At 49.8% G+C, this 24,301-nt stretch overlaps 4 protein-coding genes across 6 annotated transcripts; 3 read left to right on the top strand and 1 right to left on the bottom strand.

Moving 5' to 3' along the window:
* Positions 1-297: 297 nt before the first annotated feature.
* Positions 298-11,619, bottom strand: rnf31 (ring finger protein 31). Of its 2 annotated transcripts, none has more exons than XM_084708372.1 (23): positions 11,408-11,619; positions 10,794-10,992; positions 10,414-10,560; positions 9,743-9,898; positions 9,303-9,359; positions 8,443-8,620; positions 7,946-8,105; positions 7,474-7,619; positions 7,077-7,249; positions 6,703-6,936; positions 5,941-6,267; positions 5,546-5,731; positions 5,069-5,275; positions 4,342-4,515; positions 4,107-4,205; positions 3,808-3,897; positions 3,581-3,695; positions 3,309-3,421; positions 2,567-2,677; positions 2,087-2,135; positions 1,736-1,832; positions 1,476-1,641; positions 298-1,221 (listed from the first exon to the last, which is right to left on the bottom strand). In XM_084708372.1, exons 2-23 carry the CDS (start codon positions 10,989-10,991, stop codon positions 1,171-1,173), a joined length of 3,234 nt encoding a protein of 1,077 aa, XP_084564498.1. In that variant the 5' UTR covers position 10,992; positions 11,408-11,619; the 3' UTR covers positions 298-1,170. The 2 variants fall into 2 exon arrangements, with proteins under 2 accessions (XP_084564498.1, XP_084564499.1); XM_084708373.1 differs by having other exon boundaries at positions 7,474-7,616.
* Positions 11,620-11,713: 94 nt separating this feature from the next.
* Positions 11,714-17,142, top strand: buc (bucky ball). The gene is made up of 10 exons (XM_084707638.1): positions 11,714-11,912; positions 12,061-12,123; positions 12,212-12,382; positions 12,769-13,155; positions 13,305-13,900; positions 14,314-15,106; positions 15,300-15,404; positions 15,514-15,627; positions 16,308-16,345; positions 16,558-17,142. The coding sequence occupies exons 2-9, from the start codon at positions 12,117-12,119 to the stop codon at positions 16,337-16,339; spliced, it is 2,205 nt and encodes a 734-aa protein (XP_084563764.1). The 5' UTR covers positions 11,714-11,912; positions 12,061-12,116; the 3' UTR covers positions 16,340-16,345; positions 16,558-17,142.
* Positions 17,143-17,787: 645 nt separating this feature from the next.
* Positions 17,788-22,240, top strand: LOC146271929 (uncharacterized). Of its 2 annotated transcripts, XM_084706556.1 has the most exons (6): positions 17,788-17,822; positions 18,120-18,382; positions 18,593-21,439; positions 21,629-21,736; positions 21,814-21,925; positions 22,129-22,240. In XM_084706556.1, the coding sequence occupies exons 2-5, from the start codon at positions 18,121-18,123 to the stop codon at positions 21,891-21,893; spliced, it is 3,297 nt and encodes a 1,098-aa protein (XP_084562682.1). In that variant the 5' UTR covers positions 17,788-17,822; position 18,120; the 3' UTR covers positions 21,894-21,925; positions 22,129-22,240. The 2 variants fall into 2 exon arrangements, with proteins under 2 accessions (XP_084562682.1, XP_084562681.1); XM_084706555.1 differs by lacking the exons at positions 17,788-17,822; positions 18,120-18,382 and having other exon boundaries at positions 21,810-21,925.
* An 892-nt stretch (positions 22,241-23,132) lies between these two features.
* rnf152 (ring finger protein 152) lies at positions 23,133-24,256 on the top strand. The gene is made up of 2 exons (XM_084707636.1): positions 23,133-23,173; positions 23,286-24,256. Exons 1-2 carry the CDS (start codon positions 23,133-23,135, stop codon positions 24,223-24,225), a joined length of 981 nt encoding a protein of 326 aa, XP_084563762.1. The 3' UTR covers positions 24,226-24,256.
* Positions 24,257-24,301: the final 45 nt, after the last annotated feature.

Below are 24,301 nucleotides of genomic sequence, written 5' to 3'. Positions count from 1 at the left end.
AGGAACGCTCGGGCATGAGATCAGACTGTCAATTGAGACGGCAAGAAAATCTAAATTGCTAATCATTCCGCCCGACACAAGAAAACGTATTTCCGATTATCAGCCCGCTGACATAATGCCAGTCTAGCACGACACGAAGATTCAGTCTGACGAGGGCTCAGTCGATGCAGCGAGAATCTTCCTTATTGTCCAACATTGATGGTTTACTGTGGTTCAGGTTGGTTTAATCATGATGCAGCATTTGTACTGAAGGAGAACTGATATCCTAAGAGATTAACAGAAAATGAACCCCAAAGCTTTGGCCGGTGAACAACAATGTGTATTTCACATTCTTTACTGTTTTAGTGTCACTGAGATCCAACGAAAGCAATATTCACATATAATGTACATTCCATAAAAACCTTTTGTGGTGTATTCCTAGATGCACAGGAGATATAAACAAACATGTATGGAGATATTTACTGTTGTTTCATAATTAGCTTTGATCAGAGGAGTGAAATCAGTCCCAAACGAGCCACACTGGAGGGTTCGTGTTCAGAGACAGGGAGAAGGAAGCCGTCCAACAATTGTATAACTGCAATAAACCAGCATCAAACACGTCTGGTTTCCAAAAGATCAGCTCTGAACTGTGGTTGGGAATCCAGGGAAAGATTAGACTTCCTCGGACCCCGTCCTCGCCCCTTCGACTTGAACACATCTGCCCTAAACTGTCAACATCTTCACACTGAGAGGAGCACAATGCCTATGGCAGCTCATTCAGGGCCATTGATCGACATGTACAGTATGGCATTGAGTCCAGATGAACACAGTAACTCTTCCTGGAGAGCAAACTGCTGAACCTGTAGTGTGCTTCTGCTAAGCATGAAGGACTTCGTGTGGTAAGATCTTAGCTGGATAATGCGGGAGGAGAGCATGCACCTACATTGTGATGAAGTGATGCTTCTTAAGTACTTAACCTGTCACACACACACACACACACACACACACTCATTCAACATAATACATGCCAGGGGTTCAGCTACCTTAAGCAATGATTCAAAGTATTTGTGGCACAACCATAGCACGACAGACAGTCACCATGACATGCTCGAGAGAATCTACAGTCGACATCCAGATGGGACAGACCATAATACACAGCTGGGCAAGAGAGCCCCAGCCAAACAAGCCTTCTCATTTCTTGCGAGGAACCTTGTCGCCGAGAGGCACCTCGATAACCAGCTTCTGCAGAGACGAAAGATGACAACCAATCAGATGAGGAGATCTGCTTCTGGTCAAAACCCTGACGTAGCCACAAAACACAATCTCCAACTCGGACACCAACATGAATTAATTCATAAATAATGAAACCGTTCTGAGTTAGCTATCCCCACCCCCTTCCCTCTATTTCAATTAATGAATACATCTAAGGAGATCCCTGGGATCATTAAAGACAGCCGTGAGAGACAGCAACTCTACAGGGGCGTTTCCTTGGTTACCTCCAGAAGTCTGCTGTAGTACGTCAGGTCTTCCTCCGCCTCCCCCCGAGTGTCGTCCACTTGGTATCTCCTGCAGGCCAGTACCAACTCGTTAGCGTTGAAGAGGGGGGCGGGGTCAATGGAGTGGCCGTTAATTAAGTTCACCAGGTACTCCCGGTAGTGTTTCCTGGAACACACACACACACACACACAGGAGTAAACATTGATCCGTTCTCTGCCGTTCTCCCTGGATAACATCTTACTGACGACAGCGTTCGTACTCGCAGAGTCCAGCTTGTCCTGTTAGTGTCTCAGCCCCGCAAGCAGAGTCGCTCTGCTGACCTCCCTCATCCTTCTGTTCTATCACTCCACACAGCCCTGGGAGAGAGAGAGACACACACACACAGACAGACAGACAGACAGACAGAGACAGACAGACAGACAGACAGACAGACAGACAGACAGACAGACAGACAGACAGACAGAGACAGACAGACAGACAGACAGACAGACAGACAGACAGACAGACAGAGAGAGAGAGAGAGAGACAGACAGACAGACAGACAGACAGTGAGTTCAGGAGAATGCCCTCCAGAGGCCTGGTGCTCATCTGAGGACAGAAGGAGTCCTACCTGACTGCGTTCCTGGAGGAGTGTCTGTGTTAAACTCCACCCCCTTGTTCTGGGGGAAAACACAGCATGACGTCACTGAACAATGTTTGTCCTTTGAGGTTGAGTGTTCCATTCTGGGTGGGCCAGTGTGTGCGCACGCATGAGTGTGTCTGTGTATGCGAGTGTGTGTGTGTGTGTGTGTGTGTGTGTGCATTTAATGTAAGTTTTATGTGAGTCTTCCTTCATGTGAGTCTGCGTGTGTGATTAAGTATTTAAGTATGTGAGTGTTGCTGCACGTGGACCTTTATGTGTGTGTGTGTGTGTGTGTATGTGTGGTATGTATGTGGTGTATGTGGTGTGTGTGTGTGTGATGTATGTGATGTGTGTGTGTGAGTGTGTATGTATGTGGTGTATGTGGTGTGTTTGTGTGTGTGTGTGTGTGTGTGGTATGTATGTAATGTGTGTGTGTGTGAGTGTGTGTGTGTGTGTGTGTGTGTGTACCAGCAGCAGGGCCTGCAGCCTGCTAGGCTCCCAGTCTCGGAGGTAGAACAGGCAGTCTCTGGGGTGATGGGCATGCAGGCCTGTCACAGTACACTGGTTCACCGCACACGTCTGCAGAAAGACAGAGGACGACAGCAAGAAGAGAGCAGGGGAGGGGGAGGGGAACCGGAGGAGGGGTGAAGGGAGGAGGGGTGAAGGGGGGAGGAGGGGTGAAGGGGGGAGGGGTGAAGGGGGGAGGGGAACCGGAGGAGGGGTGAAGGGGGGAGGGGTGAAGGGTGAAGGGGGGAGGGATGAAGGGGGGAGGGATGAAGGGGGGAGGGGTGAAGGGGGGAGGGGTGAAGGGGGCAGGGCAGCAGGAGGAGAGGAGGGGTGAAGGGGGGAGGGCAGCAGGAGGAGAGGAGGGGTGAAGGGGAGGGGAGGAGGGGTGAAGGGGGGAGGGCAGCAGTAGGGGAGGAGGGGTGAAGGGGGGAGGGCAGCAGGAGGGGAGGAGGTAACCACAGAGGATGGGGGGAGGATTGAGAGGTGAACAGTGAGACAGAAAATAGGGGAGAGGGGGGAGGAGAAGAGGAGGATTGAGACATGGAGTGAATATGGCACTGCAGAATGTGTACGTCAGTCATCAGCAGAATGATGGCAGGCATGCAGCAGGGATCCAGACAGGAGAAACACACACAGACGCTCGCTACACAGGCAGTCTGACAGACAGGGGAGATACAGACAGGACTAACAGACAGGGACTCACGGTGTGAAAGGGGTTGTTGCAGCCGCTGCAGAACTGGTACCTGCACTGGGAGCAGCTGAAGTGCATGCAGCCGCCTTTAGACAGGGCATACTGGAACCTGCAGTTAGGACAGGCTGGGGATGGGGGACGACAGGAAATGAAGAACAAACACCATTATCAAAGGACACAAGTAATGTGATATGACCGGCTGATAGTGTGTATATTGGATCGAGATAAGAATGTGCGCACACCCGTGTGTATTATGCGTGTGTGTGTGTGTGTGTGGTACTGACTAATGCCATTGTCTCGGAGGTATCCTGCCAGACCCTGTCTCTGATACTCGGGGTCGTTCTCCCTCTTCCAGGACTGGTACTGTTCACAAGACAGCCCCCCATGTTGAGACTCCCACTAGCGGAGGGAGGGAAACACAGACACATGTTCAAGAAATCTATAGAATCTTTCAGGCAGTCTGCGTTATATTACATGTTATGTACAGTTTTGATATATCTTATGGACTTACAGGTTTCTTACACTGAGCACAGAAGCTGTTCCTGCACTGGAAACATGTGACCTTGAGTTGGTCTCCATCATAGATGAACCCATAGGAGCACTGGCGAAGGAGAGGAGAATAGAGGATAGGAGAGATGAGACGGGAGGTAAATGACCTTGACTTCAGCAATGTCACAGAGGTTATTCCGTTTAAAACTCGTTTGTTGTACTATAAAGCGCTGACTGTACTTGAATGACTTGCTTTACGAGTGTAACATGGTCGTGTGTGTGTGTATGTGCGTGGTGTGTGTGTGGGTGGTGGAGACTCACATGACTGCACCAGAGGAACTTGGGGTCCTTGATTAGCGCCTGTTCTGTCAGCTTCTTATGGAACAGTTCATACACCTCAGGCTCCAGACACTCCCGTAGCTGTGACACACACACACACACCATAATGCCTGTACCGAACATCAGTTTATAAACAGCAGTTGATGCTGCAGTCTGGACAGTACAAGTATGTGTGTGTGTGTGTGTCTCAGCTCTGTGTACACTCTGTGTCTTCTACCTGGATGTCTAGGGTGGAGAAGTAACTGTTGAGGTGTTCGGGGTCGTTGATGTCGGGCTCCCAGCACACAGGACACACCATGTCCCGGATGTGCTTGTCCCTCACCGCGATGGTGAAGTGCTGCTGGAAGCATCCGCAACACACTGAGCACTGGCACGACGTCAGGGACTGCATCTGGGGGGAGGGGGGAGGGAGAGAGAGAGGGGGGAGGGGAGGAGGAGAGGAGAGGAGGAGGGGGGGGGCAGGGGGAGAGGAGAGGAGGAGAGGGGAGAGGGAGGAGGGGAGGAGGAGAGGGGGGGCCGGGGGAGAGGAGAGGAGGAGGGGGGGGCATGGGGGAGAGAAGAGGAGAAAGGGAGAAGGGGGGCAGGGGGAGAGAAGGGAAAGGAGAGGGGAGAGGGAGAGAAGAACGGAGGAGAGGGGGGCGGGGCGGGGGGGAGAGGAGAGGGGGGAGGGGAGACGGGGAAGGCACAGAAGAAGGACAGCGATGGGAGGGGTGTGGAAAGAGAAGAGAGGAGGATGAGCACTGAGGGTGAGAGAGAGGCCAGGGTGGCACAGGGCAAGATGAGACACAGAAAAGCTTCTATTCTCAATTATCGGCATTGTACACCAAGGCAAGCTTGTGCTCTCACATGCGCACACACGCACACACAGTCACATAACGACACCAGCCTGTCCACACACAACACACACACACACACAACTGCCCCAGCCGTCCCAGTGCGGGTACCTTGCTGTGTGGAAAGACAGACAGGCAGATGGGACACTCCTTGGCCAGCACACGGCGGATGAAGTCCCGGTCATGAGACTCGCGCACGGCCTGCACCACGTCCTCCAGGCTGTAGGGGGCGCTGCGCTCCTGCAGCAGGGACAGGGCCAGCTCACAGCGGCCCCAGCTGGGCAGACCGTACACCGCCAGCAGCCTGCGGCACACACGCTGGAGAGAGAGAGAGAGAGAGAGAAAGAGAAAGAGAAAGAGAAAGAGAAAGAGAAAGAGAAAGAGAAAGAGAAAGAGAAAGAGAGAGAGAGAGAGAGATGCAGATAGTGATAAGGAGCAAAAAACAGACAGAGAATCACAAGAAGAGGTCTGATGTGTGACATTTGTGACGTTACAGAACGGTCCACTCTCTACAGACAATGCCCAGTCACAGTCCACCCAGCAAGGTGACATCATCGCCCAGCATCGCGCCACAGCTCCGTCTCCTACCTGTTTGTCTGGGTGGTTGATGTCTATGGGTGGCTCCGGCAGGTCGCTCCACATGCGCTGGTGGAAAGACTCCAGCAGGGGGCGCTGCAGCAGGGACAGAGCCCCCCGGAGCTCCCCCCCGCTCTGCCTCAGGACCTCGTGACAGCGGGCCAGGTCGCTGAAGCCCAGAGAGCACAGCTCCTTCACCTGGTGGGGGGGGGGAGGTCGAACCCAAACGTGGTAAAAAAAAACACAGAACATCGATGCTTCGACGTTTTTACTCTCTCCCACCCCCCTCCCCCTCTCCCCCCTACCCCTCCCTCCCTCTCCCCCTCTCTCCCTCTCTCCCCCTTTACCCCGTCGTAGCTTCAACAGAGGACGTGAGAGAAGGGAGTGCGAGTGAAGCGCCACCTCACCTTGGCCTGTCTGTCTCTGAGCGCCTGTCTGGCTGCGCGCTCTGTGTCGCCCCCCGCAGACAGCCAGGCCTGCTTGGCCTCCGCCCTCGACAGCTGCACCCCGCCCCCTCCTCCTCTAGGCTCCGCCTCCGTCCCAGCGTCCTCGTGGTCGGCGGGCCCCGACAGGCCGTTCGGTCCCGGGGGCGAGGAGGCCGCGCGCACACAGATCTGCTCCAAAAGGTGAGGGAGCTCTGCTTTCAGCCAATCGCAAGGCAGGATTTTGGCGTTGCCGGCGACCCGCATGCCGGTGTACACCTCCTCCGGGCTCACTCCTCTCTTCTCTCCATCCTGAGAGAGAGAGAGAGTAAGACAGAGAGAGAGAGAGAGAGAGAGAGAGAGAGAGAGAGAGAGAGAGAGAGAGAAAGAAAGAAAGAAAGAAAGAAAGAAAGAAAGAAAGAAAGAAAGAAAGAAAGAAAGAAAGAAAGAAAGAAAGAAAGAAAGAAAGAAAGGAAGAGAGTGTAAGAGAGTGAGAGAGAGAGAGGAAGAAAGAGTAAGAGAGTGAGGGGAAGCGAGAGAGAGAGAGAGAGAGAGACAGAGAGAGAGAGAAAGAGAAGAGTGTAAGAGAGAGAGAAAGAGAGAGAGAGAGGAAGAGAGAGTAAGAGAGAGAGAGAGAGGAAGAGAGAGGAAGAGAGAGGAAGAGAGTGAGAGAGAGCGAGAGAGTAATGAGGGATGGTAGGACAGGCTCTTACTCCTGAGGGAGGGAGGAGGAGGAGCCCTTCTTACCCTGATCAGCTGAATCATCTTCAGCCCCTCCTCCCGCATCAGCCTCTGTCTCCTCAAATCAGGATCCTCTGGGGGCGGGGCTTTGGGCTTGACTGGCAGGGCGGGCACTCGCCGCACTGGCGAGGGGGGGCGGAGCTTGGCGGGCATGGGGGCGGGCTCAGGACGAGCCAGGTCGCACATCTCACAGACAGTTGCAGGGGTGTAGTTGACGTAGGTACAGAACTGACACACCCACTGACAACCATGACAACCAGAGCAGGACACAGACAAACAAAAGGACATTCAGTTGATGGAGTTGACATTTAAAAAGGTCTGTTGATTTTTTTAATATATTTTTTTTAATGCTTCAGCCAATTGGAAGGCTTCTGCCTCACCTGGTTGTCGGGGTCACCGGGCATGCCCAGTACGGGCGCAGGGGGTCGAGGTGGAGTGTTGGGAGGGTGGGTAGGCGTGACCGGTGGGCGTGTGGCCAGGCGGGGGCGCTCACACACCTCGCACAGAATACTGCTTCCTGCGTTCACCACCGTGCAGCTCTTACACTGCCACTCTGACGAGACAGAACACACACACATCACACACACACACATCACACACACACACATCACACAGAGGACGACCACAAGCTAACACAGGTTTCATATTTAATCTATTATTTTACCGACATTTCCTTTCAGAATCCACACCAATCATTTGGGGGGGGGGTTGTCGTTTATTTGAGATCATTGATTGGGTGAGTGAGGTGCCCACGATGTGATGGACAGGTGAACTGACCAGTGATGTTGGGAGGCTGGGTGGCATCTTCAGAGGCTGCAGGTCCAGAGCCGGCCAGACGGGGGCGCTCACATGCCTCACACAGCACATCCTGAAGGGAGTTGATGGTGGTGCAGTGGACACAGCGCCACGAAGACTGAGAACTACTGGGAGGAGAGAGAGAGAGAGAGAGAGAGAGAGAGAGAGAGAGAGAGAGAGAGAGAGAATATAGGGAGTTTGATAGAGAGAGAATAGAGAATAGAGGGGGGTAGATAGAGAGAGAGAGAGAGAGAGAGAGAGAGAGAGAGGGGGGGGTTTGATGATTCAGGGATCCCAGAAGGAGGAGTGCAATGTCAGTATCAACACTGTCATTATTAACAGATCGAAGGCTGCCTTACAGTTACACATAATTGTATATTTTTGACTACAAAAGGAAAGAGAAATCACTGTTGCAAAGCAATGAAGGTGTCTCCATCTCTTTAGACTTCATTACCTGTGAAGCTTCCTGTTTTTGGAGGTCATGACAGTAGTCCTGTGATGATTGGCTCGTTCTGGGTACGAGTGATACAGCCGGTCACATTCCGTGCACAGTGATTGGACACAAGTGGGACAGTGGGCAGCGACAGGAAATATACCACAGATGGTACAACTAACTAGTTGACAAAAAGACAAAAGAGAAAGTCAACCAGGTGGAGTCTAACAGCAGACCAACACAACCCTGTTTGGGCACGTTTCAGGTTCAACAATAAAAGTATTCATAAGTTGCAGGTGAAACATTTTAAACTTGTAATTCTACTTCCCAGCCACAACGGAACCAACGAAATATCGAACGAAATGTTAACCCCATCCACCTAAAATAATTAAAATACCCGCTAATTTTTTACGCAACTGAGTATAAGGTGAGTTAACCCCACCAAGATGAGGAGGCACAGTGACATAAATCCAACAAACTTCACAAGTACCAATCCACATCTGAGGCGTGCTTCTCACCGATGTGTTTGGTGGCAGGAATGGTGCAGGTGGAGGTGGAGGTGGAGGCGTTGGCTGTGCGTCCAGGACAGAAGGCCTGGATGGATCTGGGGGGCGGGGCTGGGGGGAGGGACCTGGGCTGGCTCTGGTTCTGATTGGAGGGAATGGCCGCGACGTCTGAGGATCCTCCCACTTCCCCCTGGGACACAGGGAAAGGAGGACGGGAGTCAAGACATGTTTGAGATAAGACCACTGGTTGACCCTGCAGTTAGCCTGTGCTCTGGTTCAGACAGGACCACATTCATACCAGCAGAGCTACCGGCAACTCACCAGCTACATTCATTTACATTTAGTCATTTTGCAGACACCCTTGTCCAGAGCGACTTACAGTAAGTACAGGGACATTCCCCCGAAGCAAGTAGGGTGAAGTGCCTTGCCCACACAACGTAATTTTGCACGGCCAGGAAACAAACCGGCAACCTTCTGATTTATAGCCCAATTCCCTAACCGCTCAGCCATCTGGGCTCAGCCTTTGCTACACACATGTCGTCATCCTTTATGGATTTGTTCACTCTCATGTTAGGAAGATGGAGAGCAGTGCAGACAGAAGGGAGTGAAGGGAGAAAGGCAAGAGATGTACCGCAATGTGCACTGCAATCATCAAAAACAGTTGCCTGGCTGTCTTGGTGAATGAGGTCTCCATGGAAACACTAAAACATAGATTGTGAGGCAGCTGGAACCTAGAACCGAACACTGAATTAAACAAAGTGAATCAAAACAGCAGATATGTAGACAGACAAACAGACAAAGGAAGAGACCAAACAAAGGAGGTAAAAGGAGTTATGAGGAAGGGAGGGGTGGAGGGAAGAAGGGATCAATACCTGTTGGCCGAGCGAAGGGACGATTCTCTCAAAGAACTCTGTGTGAGGATGAGTCTCCTGTGAACACAAACAATGAAGATCAAGGTTAACCAGTACCAGCCCCAAACCTAAATCCCAGATTTCTGTGTAGATAGAGATAGAGGTCCGAACTTGCTCTTGTAACAGACGTGGTCTTTGCAAGCTCCGTCAGAGGTATCGGGCAAATGTTCACCCCGCACTGAGTTCGAACTTACCACCTCTGACTTCCCAAGCGCCACCACTACCAACTACGCCAACGAAAAGCTAGTGATTCGTTGACGCGGGTGGCCTGTAACATACCTGAGCAGTGGGTTTCACCAATACACACCGGCTACACTCTAACCAATCAAATCATCTCAGATCTCTTGGGATCTGGAGCCAGTGTTTTCCTGGGTGAGATCTTCTTTCCTTTTGGTCCACACCTTGATCAGCATGTCCAGCTCCATCCTAAGGCTCATGACCTCCAACGTTACCGCGGCAACTTTCCCGACATCAGGCTCCATCACGTCGTCAGGGAAACTCAGTCCGTCAGGTTGTTGATTCGAGTAACCATAGAGACTGAGGACTGCCCGTCCTCCCTAGGGTTCAACGACACGCAAACACAGAGTCACACACACACAAACACAGAGTCACACACACGCAAACACAGAGTCACACACACGCAAACACAGAGTCACACACACACAAACACAGAGTCACACACACGCAAACACAGAGTCACACACACCAACACACAAGTAAACGAGAGGACAGCATGATTTAGAAACCTAGAGTGTCAGTACTTGTTGAGTATGAATGGCTGGGCGGACTGGCTTATATATATTATATTTAAATTGTTTTATTCTTAGATTGTTCAGTTCTTAAAACTAGTTTTGTACTTTTACTTAATTTAAGATCCATATGTGTTTATTGTTTACACCTTCCTGCCACAGTAAATTCTGTGATTGTATATCATACATGGCGAATAAACCCAATTCTGATTCTGTGTGAGAGGGTGTGGATGTTTATGTAAATATGGAATTGCGTGAATGATAGAACAGGAAGTCAGCCTGAGAGGATGAGTGACAAGGTAAGACTCCAGCATGGTTCAGACCTGGATGGAGTCCACGGTTGCCCTGAACACTGGGTTATTGTGTTTGACCGTGCGCCAGTGCTTGGGCCTACTGGGGCAGGTCAGGTTACAGCCATATTTCTCCAGGATATTCAGGGCTGTGGACAATCTTTGGAGAGTGCCAATGACCTGGGAAAGGAGGTGAGGTCAGGGGTCAGGCACAAGGAGGGAGGGGTCAGGGGTGAGGAGGGTGGAGTTGGGAGGGAAAGGTAAACTCATTATTTGCCATCATAATGTTGTCAGATCTATTGTCTATGAGTGAAGGCTATTGCCTTGTTGTTGACCATGGTTAGAATTAGGACTGTGAACTAAACTGGTTGGTAAGGAAGACAACAGCACAACATCTGTGTGATCCCACCCACCTCTTTCCTCTGCAGACCAACGGTGTTCTCTATGATCATGGCCTCAGCAGCTATGTAACGGTATTTGACGGAAGGCGGTAAGGGGACGTTGGCCATGGCAGACACACCAGCACGCACCTCCAGAACCGAACCGGTAGTATACAAGCAGGCCTCGGCTTGACATCTCACCTGATCCAACTGCTCTAACAAAGTAGCCATCCTGGAGAGGAGACAGTGGTTTTAAGAAACACTCGTATGTTGTGATCCATAGTTAACCCTAGGCTAATCCTGCATGAAAAAAGGCTGAGAAATACTCTCTATTAAAATGCATGATTTAAAATGTCGTTCTGTGTTGCACGAAAACAGTCGGACAGTCATGCTCCAGGAAATGATACATTTGCGTCTCTCAACACGAAATGGCGTGATATGACCAAGATCTATTATAACACACTAACACCGGAGACATAATATCGAGTAGGCTATTATCCTAGGCTATGTCTGAATAGTAGGACAAATATTTGGAGTAGGCTATCTATCATCCAGACCTAATGTAGGCTACATTTCCCTGCATTCATATCTGAAAAATTCAAGCGTTTCGGGTGACTAATAAAGCAATGAGTCAGCAGCCGACTTACCTTCCATTCAGTTGTCAGCAGTGATCAGCTACAAAATCACGATAACTGAAAAGCTTTTTTGTAGGCTACATGACTCTATTTAACAAGCCATTTTCTACAGCACCTCACTGGAGCCAACATGCTACACACTCGATAACATCATTTGAGATGGATCAGAACAAACTAGCTTACTGCGGCACATGACAGCCAAGAGTCAGCTGTAATATGTAAACAACTGCGTAAATGAACTGCCGTATTTTGCACTGCAGGAAAAGTCGTAAAGTTGACATGCCTCTAAACTTTAGTGCCACTGTGTGGCAAAAAGGACGAAGTACAGTCATGTTTTTTCAAACTGGTCCAACAGTCCACCTGAAATCGATGAGGATGATTAGCATTGATTGGCGTATGAACAAAGGTTATAAAAGAGGTTAAAAAAAATAATAATCGGAGGGAGTTTTGCGCTGCTCTCTTAAAGTGCACGTCTACGATCACACTTCTTAAACTTCTTCACTTTTCACGTTTAAAGGTTTGTGATCATTTTCAGTATTAACGAACACAATGTAGCCTATCAAATTATTAATGTCCAGGCACAATAATATAAAGTGCCGACAAATCACTGTTCTGTACCGTGCTGTTTCAGATCAGATACTTAAACGTTCTACTTTTATTTTTAGTATTTCGGTGAATAATATCTTGAGCAGTGTTTTCTGGCCCTGGCTCTAGCCAAACGATGGAAGGTATTGAACGTTTTTCCTTTTTGGCTTTGAGCTTTGAGCAATACCAGCGACTACGGACATTAATCCTGTATTTCCGTCCTTGTTTCAGACATGAACAACCCTTCACAGTCATCAGGAGCTGGGCAACATAACCAGCATCAACCTACCCACACAAGACCCTTTTTCTATGTTCAACCACCGTCTCATCCACCACCTCATCCACCTTATATGTATCAATGGAATATGAGTCCATATGGCCAGTTTATGCTGCCTCCAACAGGTAGGCCTGCAGTACAAAAGCATACCAAGGCTGCTAATCAAACCATCCAGCACCCATCTTCCTATCACTCTCTGTAGAAATTCAGCAAAAGGAAACATGTAAATTTGGGTTGTTGCATTCATTTCGTGCTGGTGGGAGTCAGGTGGCTGAGCGGTTAGGGAATCGGGCTTGTAATCTGAAGGTCGCCAGTTCGGTTCCCGGCTGTGCCAAAAATGACTTGTGTCCTTGGGCAAGGCACTTCACCCTACTTGTCTCAGGGGGAATGTCCCTGTACTTACTGTAAGTCGCTCTGGATAAGTGACTAAATGTAAATGTAATGTAATGGTTTGAAGTCCACAAGCCCTGACTGCTCATATTCCAGTGTCTCACTGCATCTTGACTTCCAGCCTTGCCCAGTATGCGTCCCTACGCGGCCCTGTACCCCTACATGCAATATCCTGGGTACGTCATGCCCCAGGCACCTTTTCAGCCTATGGAGTACAGAAGGATGTATGAGCCCCAGTTCCCCCAGTCAGCCGCCACCTACGACGTCAGCTCCCATCAGCAGTACCAGCAGTACCAGCAGAGACGCGTCCGCAGAGAGATGACAAGTTCTGAGATGCAAACTGAGCCTACTTCCGACCCAGTTCACCCGTTGAGCGACTGCTTGTTGGGGCTGAGGGCTGGAGGTGGACCGGCTGGAGGAAAGGAGCCAGGGGCTACAAAGCAGGACGCTGGATTCTCTGCGATGTTGACCCCTCCCTCAGGTTTTAAGGAAGAGGACAGGAAGTGGGGTGAGAACCTAGGGTCAGAGCTCATGTTTAGAAGCATTTCTACATGAACGGTAGATGTGTATTATGTGTGGGGATGTAGTGTTATATGTATGTATGTACTGTTTTTTATGAATTAATGTATGAACAAAAAATACATTCTTCCACTGTAGAGCACACACCCATGGCACAGAGGAAACTGTCAGCCAATAGGAGCCAGAGGAGAAAGTCACAGGCCGGCATGTTTAGCGACCAAACGATGGCAATATATAACAGTGTGTCGAGGCAGAGTCTTCTGCGGAAGAGGACCCCAAATGACACGTGGTCCTTGGGTTCAGGGGTCACAGTGCTGCCCCAAGACTCTTCCTCCATCTATGACAAGGAGGAGGAAGAGGAGGAAGAAGAGGAGGAGGAGGAGGCGGCGGCGGCTGAAGAAATAGCTTATCTGTTTTCTGGTCTTCGTCGCTGCTCTTCAAAAACTGTGCCTGTGGCCAGAATCGACACCCAAGATTCGAGACGACCTGGGCTTGAGAACCAGAGCCGGAGCCAACACCCAGACCTGTATCCAGAGGAGCCAGATGTTCCCCTCCACTCCCTGGACCTGAATGAGGGGTCACCTGGAGATTTCTTACCACAGGGTCTTGGTCCGCCAGACCCTGGCAACGAGGTTCACATCCTGTACCAACCGGTCTCAGCAGAACTGAACAACACTGTTGGAAAGGAGCTGGTGGAGCTTTCTTCTCGAATCCTCAGGTTGCCCTGCGACAAGGTCTGTTCTCATTCTCATTCCCGTTTTCTTTAGACATGGAGACACTTTAGACACTATCACTAACCTTTAAAAACCTATTAATTAGTAGCGTCACACGTGATCGTTGGAAAGCGGGCCCCACAGAGTACCGTCACACTCGTGTGATTCTGAACATTCCAACCGACTATTTTCCGATAGACAAAAACTAAATGACAAACGCTATAGTATGGCTTCAAAATTTACAATTAGGAGGCTAACAAGTAACACTAGCCGGTAGTAACATTGCTACGAGTACTATGCTAGGTTGCTAGGTAACGGAAGCTAACGAAAGTTAGCTAGCTTCCGTTTTGAAAAAATAACTAATTCTGGTGGAAGCATCGGTAATATTTAGAACTCATTCATCAATAGGTAAAAAAAACAACCTTTTTTTCAAGGTCACCACAGGCATGCTGAAGAGGGACGATCCCCTGTGGTACGTGGACTCGTCCCTGGTGCCCCCTGGATCCTACCTGTCCTCTGTCAAGGGCGGAAGAGCTCCTGGTGCTGGGGAGGCCTTCTACCACAGCTGCTACCCTCCCATGTGCCCCGACCGCCAGAGTGTCCTCAGCCCCTCCCTGGATGAGCTCTCCTCCAGGGATGACCTCTACCCCACAGACGTGGAGGACCAAGACCTCGTCCCCGTGCGCGTCTTAATAGGCGGCAAGATGGCCGCCGACACCTTGTCGACCAACGATGGCGTCGGAGGCCAGCCGGACCACGCCGGCGAGGAGAATGTGCCGGCGAAGTCTCCTGACGCCGCGGGGTTTGTGCTGTGTCTGGAGCGATGTGCGGCTTGTGGGACGAGCCTGGAGGAGGCGGTGGGGAGGCAGGGCAGAGGAGCAGGGTATTGTGGGTACGCGGAGGGGGAGGAGAGTGACGAAGAGGAGGGAGGGGATGAGGATGAGTGGGAGGGGCTTTTGGATCACTGCCCAATCGCAGTGTCAGGCAGACGACCCCAGCTGCCCTCCACGCAGAGTCAGGGAGGGGCTTACCCTTGCTGCCCACCCCCTAGGAGAAGCGGGAGAAGAGGCTGCTCTGAGGGCTATGGGGAAGTGGGAGACGGAGGCCACGGGCTTGGGCACGGTGGGCACCGCTGTGACCAGGACTGCTACAGGGCTGTCCCCATGAGCAAAGCTGATAAGTATAAAGGAAGAGGACAGAGGAATGGCCCACCGAGGCCTTCTAACGGTACGAAACGCTCGTTGCCCTGGATGTGACCTCGTCTGAGTCACATCACTCTTGACATTGGCTTTATTGTTGTTCTCGTTTGGCATTTTGTGGGACCAATGTTTGGTTTCTGGAAATACACACACACACACACACCTTGTCTGCCTCCTTTTCTGCTCTCTTCCAGTTGTAATATAACACCATCTGTTTTCAGACAGGCCCACGAGGGAAGGTGCAGTGGCGTCCGATCAGGAGAGCTGGGGTAGTGACAAACACAGGCCACAGTCTTGGAGGCTTTACAATGGCAGGCAAGAGCCAGGTGAGTGGACTGTCAAACTAAATTCACCCGGAAGCTCAACTGGATGGTTCAGTTAATCCGTGTCCCGTTGGTCCATGCTCGCCCGTGTCTGGGTGTCCTCCTGGCCCAGCGAGAGCCCCTCATCGAAGGCCTGCCTGCAGGACGTCTGACCAGCAGAGGCCCAGGAGGACGGCAGACGCTGACTGTGAGGAGGCTGAGTTCCCTAGCTGCACCCGGGGCAGAGGTGAGGCCAGTATGAGGAACCTACAAGGTTGTCAAAGAGAGCTGGGTAAAGTTGTTTTGGTTGAAACTGGAGAGAACTTGCATGTGATTAAAATTGAGTAAAGTTGCATTGTACTTTAAAAGGGAGTCAGATGGCTGAGCGATGAGGGAATCGGGCTAGTAATCAGAAAGTTGCCGGATCGATTCCCCGCTGTGCCAAATAACGTTGTGTCCTTGGGCAAGGCACTTCACCCTACTTGCCTAGGGGGGGAATGTCCCTGTACTTACTGTAAGTCGCTCTGGATAAGAGCGTCTGCGAGATGGATAAATGTAATTTGTAAAAAATATTTACATACATGCTTTTTGGGTGGTGGGGGGGGACCCTTATTGCATTGAAATTGTTGATATTGACCCTCATTGTCTTGACTTAAGCAGTGAACAAACCTGTAATGTTCATTTACTTAAGCTGGGGCATGACTTGAAGCATGTTTGTTAGCTGCAAAAATGAGCGAGAGGATGGACGTGTTTTTGGAAGCAAGTTCTTGCTCCAGTCACAGTAACCAGACATTCTGGGCTAGTCTAGAACGGTTTTAGAGTTGTCAAAACTCCTACATTTACTTGTTTGACTCCGTTGTGCTTTTTATGTATCCTGATATTTGGATTGTAGAAGCGGGTCTAACCAGTCTGTGTTCTTTCTTTCAGGGTCCACAAAAAGAAGAGGCATGAGATATTAACCAAATGTATAATTTGCACGCTCTAATACATCTGTTTTAAATGTATTGCCTAATATATAACTTTAAATTCACTTATACCCACATTATCAAATGTACACAAAGCATGTTGAAATTAGTATACAATGTATATGCATTGGTATGAAAGGAGGTGGTAGGTAGGACTGTAGTGAAAGACTTTCTACATGCAGAATTCCTGTGTTTCTACTGCTTGATTCCAGGCATGTTGGAGGCTGTGTTCAGGATAGTCACTGCCAGGGATGCGCTGCAATACTGTAATTGGCTTCCTACGCCCGTATTGTGCCAGCTGTCAGTGGATGGCTAGAAGCTTCCTTGAGGTGATGAGGATGGGACATGTACAGTATTGAGACCCGTCCCTGGATGGCTGTCTGCGTCATCCTGACTCCTCCCCTAGCTGTCCTGCAGGGGGAGGAGGGGGGGGGGGGGGACCTGAGGAGGTGTCGGCCCAGCCCTCCTCCAGGACACGGTGCTTAGATTTCTATCAGGGTTGTTGTGTGGGATGGGGGGGTTGGATCTTGAATTAAGGGGTTTCGGAGTCTGTAAATCCTGCCCACCCTGACGTCTGTCAGCTACGTCAGATGAAAGTGTGAAACTGTGGAAATGCAGCAAGGCTTGTGTGGAGGTAGAATGGTCATTTTCACAGAACCAGTTAGCAGTCTGAAGTGTCTTTTATGACTGTGCAGTTATTTTAAACATTGCAGTGTAACGTTGACTAAACTGATGACTTCTTACTGCAATGTTGCACGGTGTTGTCATTAAAGATACTTGCACTGCCCCTTTTAAAAGTGTGGCTGTTTATTGGTCGAGTGTTTGCACATTTTTTTTCTGCATCGATGGAGTCGTATATTGAGCATTTGTTTAATAAAGAGTAATGCTTGCTCTGCAAATTGTACCAGTCATTTGAATCCATGACATGCACCCCTATTTCTGACTTAAGTGTGCATGATTGTTCCCCAAATCCCTAATATTTTAGCTTTTGCAATGCAAGCTTACCCAAAAAGATACACAATATAGCAGACATACGTTTTCTTTCTGCACTGTAGTTAGTTTGAATACATTATATTCTAACAGATTTCCCTATGAACAGTGCACATTTTATAACGCAGATTTACATTTGAAAACTAGAAAATCTCAATGTGAGCTGTCGTTCCTACCCAAAATTCAACCGACTCTCTACCCAGTCTCAACATGTTGAGTCAGAATTGTGAACATTCTCTCTGCCTCTGTCATGTATGAGGATAACTTGACCTTCACAAACTTGGTCATTGTTGTGTAAATTCCGGAAGCACAAGAAAAGAAAGTGGATTGGTGGAATGGTTTATCAAACTAACCAATCCCTACTATCCATGACCAGACCCCACCCCCTCTAATTATCTACTTGAAGTCTGGTGTGCTTGGCCTCTCAATTTATTCAGTTTCCTTTGAGACAAATTTGTTTCGGTTTTATTGCACTGGTGTTAAACAGGTAATATCAGACACTTTTAGCTCTTTTTGGATGTCCAAATCATTGTCATTAGCACGTTTAAAAATAATAATTTTTCAAGATGCTACCGTAACAATTTTGATTGTAAAGAATGAAATTCTACAATGTTTGTTTGGTACCTTCAACTGTGACTACAAAACCAATTCCCAAAGTGTTATTCAGGTTTAAAATGTGTATCTACACTCAATTAGTCTCGCTAATTTTGAAGCCTCTTAAAGGATGTGACACTGAGGCAAAGTTGTTGTAGTTCTACAGTCAATTTCTCCTTCCCTCCCCCAGTATGGCAGCCACTCAGTGTGTTAACGGGCCTCATGGTCGACCAGGGCCCCGTCAGCCAGTTCCTCAGCCCGCCACTGAAGCACCCAACCCTGGGCACGGCCCTCCAGGAACAGGGCCCCATGGGTCCATCCATCCACCCCATCCACACCACCACCAGCCCAGGCCATACTTCTACATGCAACCTCCCCCTATGCCTCCTCTCATGCACTACCAGTGGCCCATGCCCATCCCTTACAACCCCTACTCTGGCTTTCCAGGAATGGGTAAGCAAAAACAAACTGGTGTGATGTTTTATTTGTTTTAGTTGTTACTTGGAAGTTGAAACTGTTCATTTAAAAAAAAACTTCATGAACATTGAGTACAGAAATGTTACGAAAGTTCAAATGGAATTTCTCGCGCTGCTAACTGTTTCTGTAAAATCATGCCATCGCCTGTGCTCCCCCCCCCCCCCCCCCCCCCTCCATGTGTTTCAGGTTACGGCATGGTCATGCCACCATTCCCCCCCACAGCATTCATGGAGCCTCCAGGCTATGTTCTCCCTCATGCCCAGCTGCACCCTGCAGACTACAGGCGTGTCATTCAGCAACCCTACCACCAGTCCTCTGCACACTACCAGAACCTGACCCATAACCCCAACAGAAGGTTCCACTTCCAACCAAACCCGGGTTACGTTCCCAAGGAAACCGTGAGCTCTGAGGTCCAGACAGAACCCATGGTTCCCGACGTCAGGAAAGGCTCGCCCGCCTTTGGAAACAAAGACCCGCTGGCTGGTTCAGACTCGGGGCGTGGGACTAGCTCCAGTGCCCCTTCCTCACCTGGTTCCAGCGAAGGTAAAGCGGAAAGCTGTCGTGAGGAGGAGAGGAACTCGATACCTTGCAGTACTTCCAAAGCTCTGCTCCTGGACAAGGGGAGGAGCCAGGGAGTGGGCGTGCCTACAGGAAGAAAAAAGTCCCAATCTCGTCGGATCTCCATAGAGGCGCTAGCAAGGGTTGGCGCTGACCTGGGTCAGTTTGACATGTCGGTCTGCTCCACAGACAGCATGGTCCCAGTGTGTAGCTCCTCTAACCGGGACGATGATATCATGGAGGGGAGGCGTGTCTCCTTCCCTGACATCTTGATGGGTGGGGTAGGGTCGCCAGCGGTAACAAAAACACCTGACGTTCCCAGGTGTGAGCACGAGGAACCACAGGAAGAAGAGGAAAAGGATTGTGACCTCACTCCGGAGCAATGTGACAGCCCGGGGGATTGTGACCTCACTCCGGAACAATGTGACAGCCCGGAGGATTGTGACCTCACTCCGGAACAATGTGACAGCCCGGAGGATTGTGACCTCACTCCAAAGGACGGTGACCTCACCCCAGAAAACTGCAACATTGTCATGGATGAGATGGTCAACAGCCATTCCAAAATACTGAAGCTCCCTTTTAAACTTCACGAGTACATTTTGGGACCCAGAAAGGTCGACGAGTCAGTCTGGTCGGTGGAGTCTCTGGCCCCTTATGTCCCAACAACTGAATGGCTTATCCAAAACGGTCTTCTGGACCCAGAGAATTTCCTTCAGCAGGCCCCTGATATCACATCAACTGAGTGGCTTATCCAAAACGATCTTCCGGACCCAGAAAACATCCCTCAGAGGGTTCCTGAGACGAGTGCTCAAGATGACACTCTTCCACAGCAGAAGTCCTTTGAGTATGTCCATATTAAGAAAACTGCAGATGAGTCTGTATGGTCTGTAGATTCTCTCGCCCCCTACGTGCCCTCAGCAGATTGGCTGATCCAGAACGACTCTCAGAACTATGAGAACGTTGTGAAGGAGAAGGAATCGGACGCTACCGATGGCAGCCAAACCCAGTGGCTGAAGAGGATGATGGCTGCCAAGGAGAGCAGGCAGAAGCTGGTGTTTTCTGACTCTTCGATGGAGTCTCTTCCCCCTTACGTCCCCTCTGCCAGCTGGCTGGCCGACCAGGGCAACGTCTACTACTGCAGCAAGCTGCTTCTCTCCTCCCAGCAGGATGTCGACGTTTTCCTCAGCACTTCAGACAAACATGGCATGTACAGAAGACCCAATGTGGAGTCTGAGCTTGGTCACTCCAAGCAGCACCAGGAGGAGGGCAACCCCAAGAGAAGTCTGAATTTTGAGCTCTTGGAGAAAGTTGGTTTGGAAAGTTCTCTAGCTTTGCCCTCCACAATTCCCAACGTGGAGAGGGATCCGAAAAATGTCACTCTGGAAGGTTCTATGGAACATGAACAAGAGGCTCAGTGCAGTCCAAATTCGAGGACTCTGGATGCGGCAAGGAACCCCTGCTCTCCAGAGCACCCTAAACCCACCATCTCCATCCACATTGAAGAAGTGGAGAGTGGCCATGGGAAACACAAAGTGGAATTGGACCAGGAAATGTCCAGAAATGGCCCGAAGGAACCCAGCCAGCAGATGTTGGAGAAGATGGTCATGGATGCTTTGACGTCAATGTCCATACCTACCTATATGGGGCACTCTACGGCTTGTGGCCTGCAGTGCTTTAAACTACTGGAGAGAAACTGCCCCTGTGAAGACAGGCCCAAGCAGCATGCAGCCGCTTACAGGAAGAGCCCCCTGCACACAGGAAGTGATGAGGACAGGCCCAAGCAGCATGCAGCCGCTTACAGGAAGAGCCACCTGCCCACAGGAAGTGATGAGGACAGGCCCAAGCAGCATGCAGCCGCTTACAGGAAGAGCCCCCTGTGCACAGGAAGTGATGAGGACAGGCCCAAGCAGCATGCAGCCGCTTACAGGAAGAGCCCCCTGCGCACAGGAAGTGATGAGGACAGGCCCAAGCAGCATGCAGCCGCTTACAGGAAGAGTCCCCTGCGCACAGGAAGTGATGAGGACAGGCCCAAGCAGCATGCAGCCGCTTACAGGAAGAGCCCCCTGCACACAGGAAGTGATGAGGACAGGCCCAAGCAGCATGCAGCCGCTTACAGGAAGAGCCCCCTGCACACAGGAAGTGATGAGGACAGGGCCAAGCAGCATGCAGCCGCTTACAGGAAGAGCCCCCTGCGCACAGGAAGTGATGAGGACAGGCCCAAGCAGCATGCAGCCGCTTACAGGAAGAGCCCCCTGCGCACAGGAAGGGATGAGGACAGGCCCAAGCAGCATGCAGCCGCTTACAGGAAGAGCCCCCTGTGCACAGGAAGTGATGAGGACAGGCCCAAGCAGCATGCAGCCGCTTACAGGAAGAGCCCCCTGCACACAGGAAGGGATGAGGACACGGGCAACATGCCCCCTGATGCATCAAAGCGTCAGGGCAAGCGCAGGGGCAACGGATTTCAGTGGAAAACGGGTAGGGCTGTAGTAAATGCGGTTTCTGTTAAGTTTCTTTTCTTTTTTTACATTCATGCCTTTTGCTGGAAATGCTTCTCTTGGAGTTTACATTCAAGACATGAGATCTGAAGACTGAAGTACTTTGCATGTTACCCATGTCCACAGCATGTCGAATAAGTTGACAACATGAATATCCTCTCTCTTTCAGAGTCCAAGAGAGCCAACAAGGCTAGAGCCGACAGGGGGTCGAGCGACACTGGCCACAGACAGAGAAACTCCAAAAAATACATACAATGGAAAAACAGGCCCCAACAGGGTATGTTGGACACATCACATTCATTTGAGTGCTTTGTGTTTCAGGTTAAATTGATGTCCAGTGTTTCCTCCAGACAGATCTCAGACCCAGACCAACCCCACCAACAGGCCCTCCAACCAGAGGACAGGCCAAAGGAATAGGCAAGAGAGACCAATAATGGCTACCATGGCAGATCTAGAAAACCAAGAGGTATATAAAGGGCTTTATACTACATCCAATCTCCATGTAGTTGGTGATGTGTTTAAAGATTGCTTTGAAAATGTATATTCCTGTTTTTGATGACTGAGGATGATTATGTGCTGGAGTGAGGAGGGTATTACACTTTGGGCATGTCTTAGTATTGGTTTAATACCTCAAATGTGCTGCTGAATTTATTGCCTGTTTTGTCTTAGGAGGAAATGGAAGGAACCCACTGAATTGACCAGACTGTCAATAAGAACCTCAATTTTAACCCAACTAACCCTTAACTAAAACTTTCAAACGAATAAATATTTTTTTCAATGACGTGGCACTGTTTTCTAATTCTAATACATGCGTGTATAATAACGCTCGCCCCAGTGCTGCAGCGTTGAATAAGGAGGCAATGACATGTAGCCTACTTGCACCTACTGCAAGGTGATAAAGCAGTCAACGCAGGCGCGTTGAACCTTAGAAGGCTGCACGTGAATGAGACGGCAAAGAACAGTGGCATTTACAGTAAGAGATTTGCACCTTTTACAATGTAATATTGGGGAAACGTTGGTACACTCGCTTATTTGAATTTAAATGTGACGCTTAAAATGACATTTCAAGCCATCAATAGTTTCCTGGCAGTTAAGTGACGGTATTTCATCCAGTTTGATTAGCTTTAGCCATGTACGTTTGTATGTGTACACATTTTCAAAGTGTTTTATTACCGACTCTGGAGAATTAATACTCCATTCGGGTATATTATCTTGAGTGGCCCATGAGAAACGGACTTTGTCCTGAACTTTCCTTGGGAGTCAATCAGTATTATTTTGCAAGCTTCGGTTTACCCATTACATTTCTGTTCTCATTCACACGCTGCTTATTAGAAGGGTTTTGGAAGTTCTGTACGAACTGATTATCCGGTTTGGTTGGTATGCAAGTACTTGTTAGAACTTGAAAATACATATTTGTATCTTTTCTCTTAAAGACAATTGTCCTACTTACAAAATACTTTCTGACAGACTTTCTTCTCTTATTCTTGATATCAACGGTTGAACATGAAGATTATACCTATTAGCGCTTTCATGAGTTAAATTCATGACGTGTTTAAATTGTGGTAAGACTTTGAACATTCCTGTCCAGATACCGGTTTGCGTGTTGTCTTGTACTGTTAGCGAGTGACTGTCTTCAGTAAATGTCTGTCTCTGTCTCTCTCGTCAGGTCCTCAATGAAGGACAGAGCATGGGAGAGGGATCATCAGTTTGGAGTGTGAGTGCAGTTCCTTGGTTTGTCATATAGGATTACCCTATAACCACGTTACTGACTTACAGGCTTAAGGGAGCCCCTTGATGGGATGTAACTGATGGGTTTGAAGTCAAAGGTGTCAAATTGAGAAAGATAGGAGTGTATGTTCATTAGAAGTACAAGTTCAGCCGTGCAGACCCCAGCAAAACAGGCCTGCGGCCATAATGGCGGCGTTTTCCCCTGATTGCGTGTTGGAGTGTGGAATCTGTCTGAACATCTACAGCCCCTGGAGAAGAGCCAAACTGCTGGAGTGTAGCCACTCCTGCTGTTCCTTCTGCCTCAGACAAATGATCACGGCTCGCAGCCAGATCCAGCTGGGAGCCAATCAGATCAACCAAAACGAGATGGGATCAAATCAGAGTGAGGTGACAACTGACCAGAACGAGATGGGAGCCAATCGTACTCTGTTGATGACAGAGCAGAATGAGATGGGAACCAATTCGAGTGAGGCGATGTCTAACCAGGACGAGATGGGAGCCAGACAGAGAGAGATCACGGAACTGAGGATTGTCCAGAGCAGCTTAGGGAGGAGCGAGCCAACTGTCACAACGACAAGCTGTGTGATTCGCTGCCCCTGGTGCCGCCACCACACCCCACTTCCTGCCAGCCTCTCCATCTCACATCTCCCTGACGACCCAGACAAAATGGCTGCCGTTGCCACGGCGGCGTCCCAGAGAGCAGCGTTGACGTCTGTCTTCATAAACATGCGACCCAGCACCACCTGCTACCTGCTCCTCCCACCTGGGGGGAGGAGCAGGGGCGGGGAGGGGCTTCCTGTCTCTCCCCTGCAAGGTAAGATGTTACCTAAGGGTAGTGTGTTCTGGGAGAGGAGGCTGAGGGAGACCTGGGGGGAGAGTGAGAGGGGACTGCTTGAGGAAGAGGAGGCTAGTATGAGCACATCGGGGACCAAAGTCTGCGCTGTAGTAGTGGGTGTTGCTCTGTTTGTTTTTGTGTGTTTCTTTCTGACAATGGTGAATTGCAACTCGACGCGCTTTCGTATGATAACCTGCAACTGAATGAGACTGGAGGAGCATGCAAGACGATTACGCAGGCAGGGGCGTCATAAAGGGGGGGGGGGGGGGGGAATTAGGA

The sequence above is a fragment of the Hypomesus nipponensis genome, chromosome 10, assembly GCF_054491055.1.
Source record: "Hypomesus nipponensis isolate SF chromosome 10, ASM5449105v1, whole genome shotgun sequence".
Taxonomy (NCBI): Eukaryota; Metazoa; Chordata; class Actinopteri; order Osmeriformes; family Osmeridae; genus Hypomesus; species Hypomesus nipponensis.
This window is presented reverse-complemented; position numbering and strand designations above follow the sequence as displayed.

What these genes read in the sequence shown, in the direction of transcription:
- rnf31 (XM_084708372.1), bottom strand. Translation starts at nt 10,991, where the DNA reads ATGGCTACTTTGTTAGAGCAGTTGGATCAGGTGAGATGTCAAGCCGAG. An exon ending in TTGGTCTGCAGAGGAAAGAG is followed by an intron (nt 10,561 to 10,793) that starts GTGGGTGGGATC and finishes CTCCTTTCCCAG; the next exon opens with GTCATTGGCACTCTCCAAAG. An exon ending in AAAAACAGGAAGCTTCACAG is followed by an intron (nt 7,620 to 7,945) that starts GTAATGAAGTCT and finishes CTCTCCTCCCAG; the next exon opens with TAGTTCTCAGTCTTCGTGGC.
- buc (XM_084707638.1), top strand. An exon ending in TCAGGTTGCCCTGCGACAAG is followed by an intron (nt 13,901 to 14,313) that starts GTCTGTTCTCAT and finishes CTTTTTTTCAAG; the next exon opens with GTCACCACAGGCATGCTGAA. An exon ending in TAGCTGCACCCGGGGCAGAG is followed by an intron (nt 15,628 to 16,307) that starts GTGAGGCCAGTA and finishes TCTTTCTTTCAG; the next exon opens with GGTCCACAAAAAGAAGAGGC.
- LOC146271929 (XM_084706556.1), top strand. Translation starts at nt 18,121, where the DNA reads ATGGCAGCCACTCAGTGTGTTAACGGGCCTCATGGTCGACCAGGGCCC. An exon ending in CGGATTTCAGTGGAAAACGG is followed by an intron (nt 21,440 to 21,628) that starts GTAGGGCTGTAG and finishes TCTCTCTTTCAG; the next exon opens with AGTCCAAGAGAGCCAACAAG. An exon ending in GAAAAACAGGCCCCAACAGG is followed by an intron (nt 21,737 to 21,813) that starts GTATGTTGGACA and finishes TCCTCCAGACAG; the next exon opens with ATCTCAGACCCAGACCAACC.
- rnf152 (XM_084707636.1), top strand. Translation starts at nt 23,133, where the DNA reads ATGAAGGACAGAGCATGGGAGAGGGATCATCAGTTTGGAGT. An exon ending in AGGGATCATCAGTTTGGAGT is followed by an intron (nt 23,174 to 23,285) that starts GTGAGTGCAGTT and finishes TTGAAGTCAAAG; the next exon opens with GTGTCAAATTGAGAAAGATA.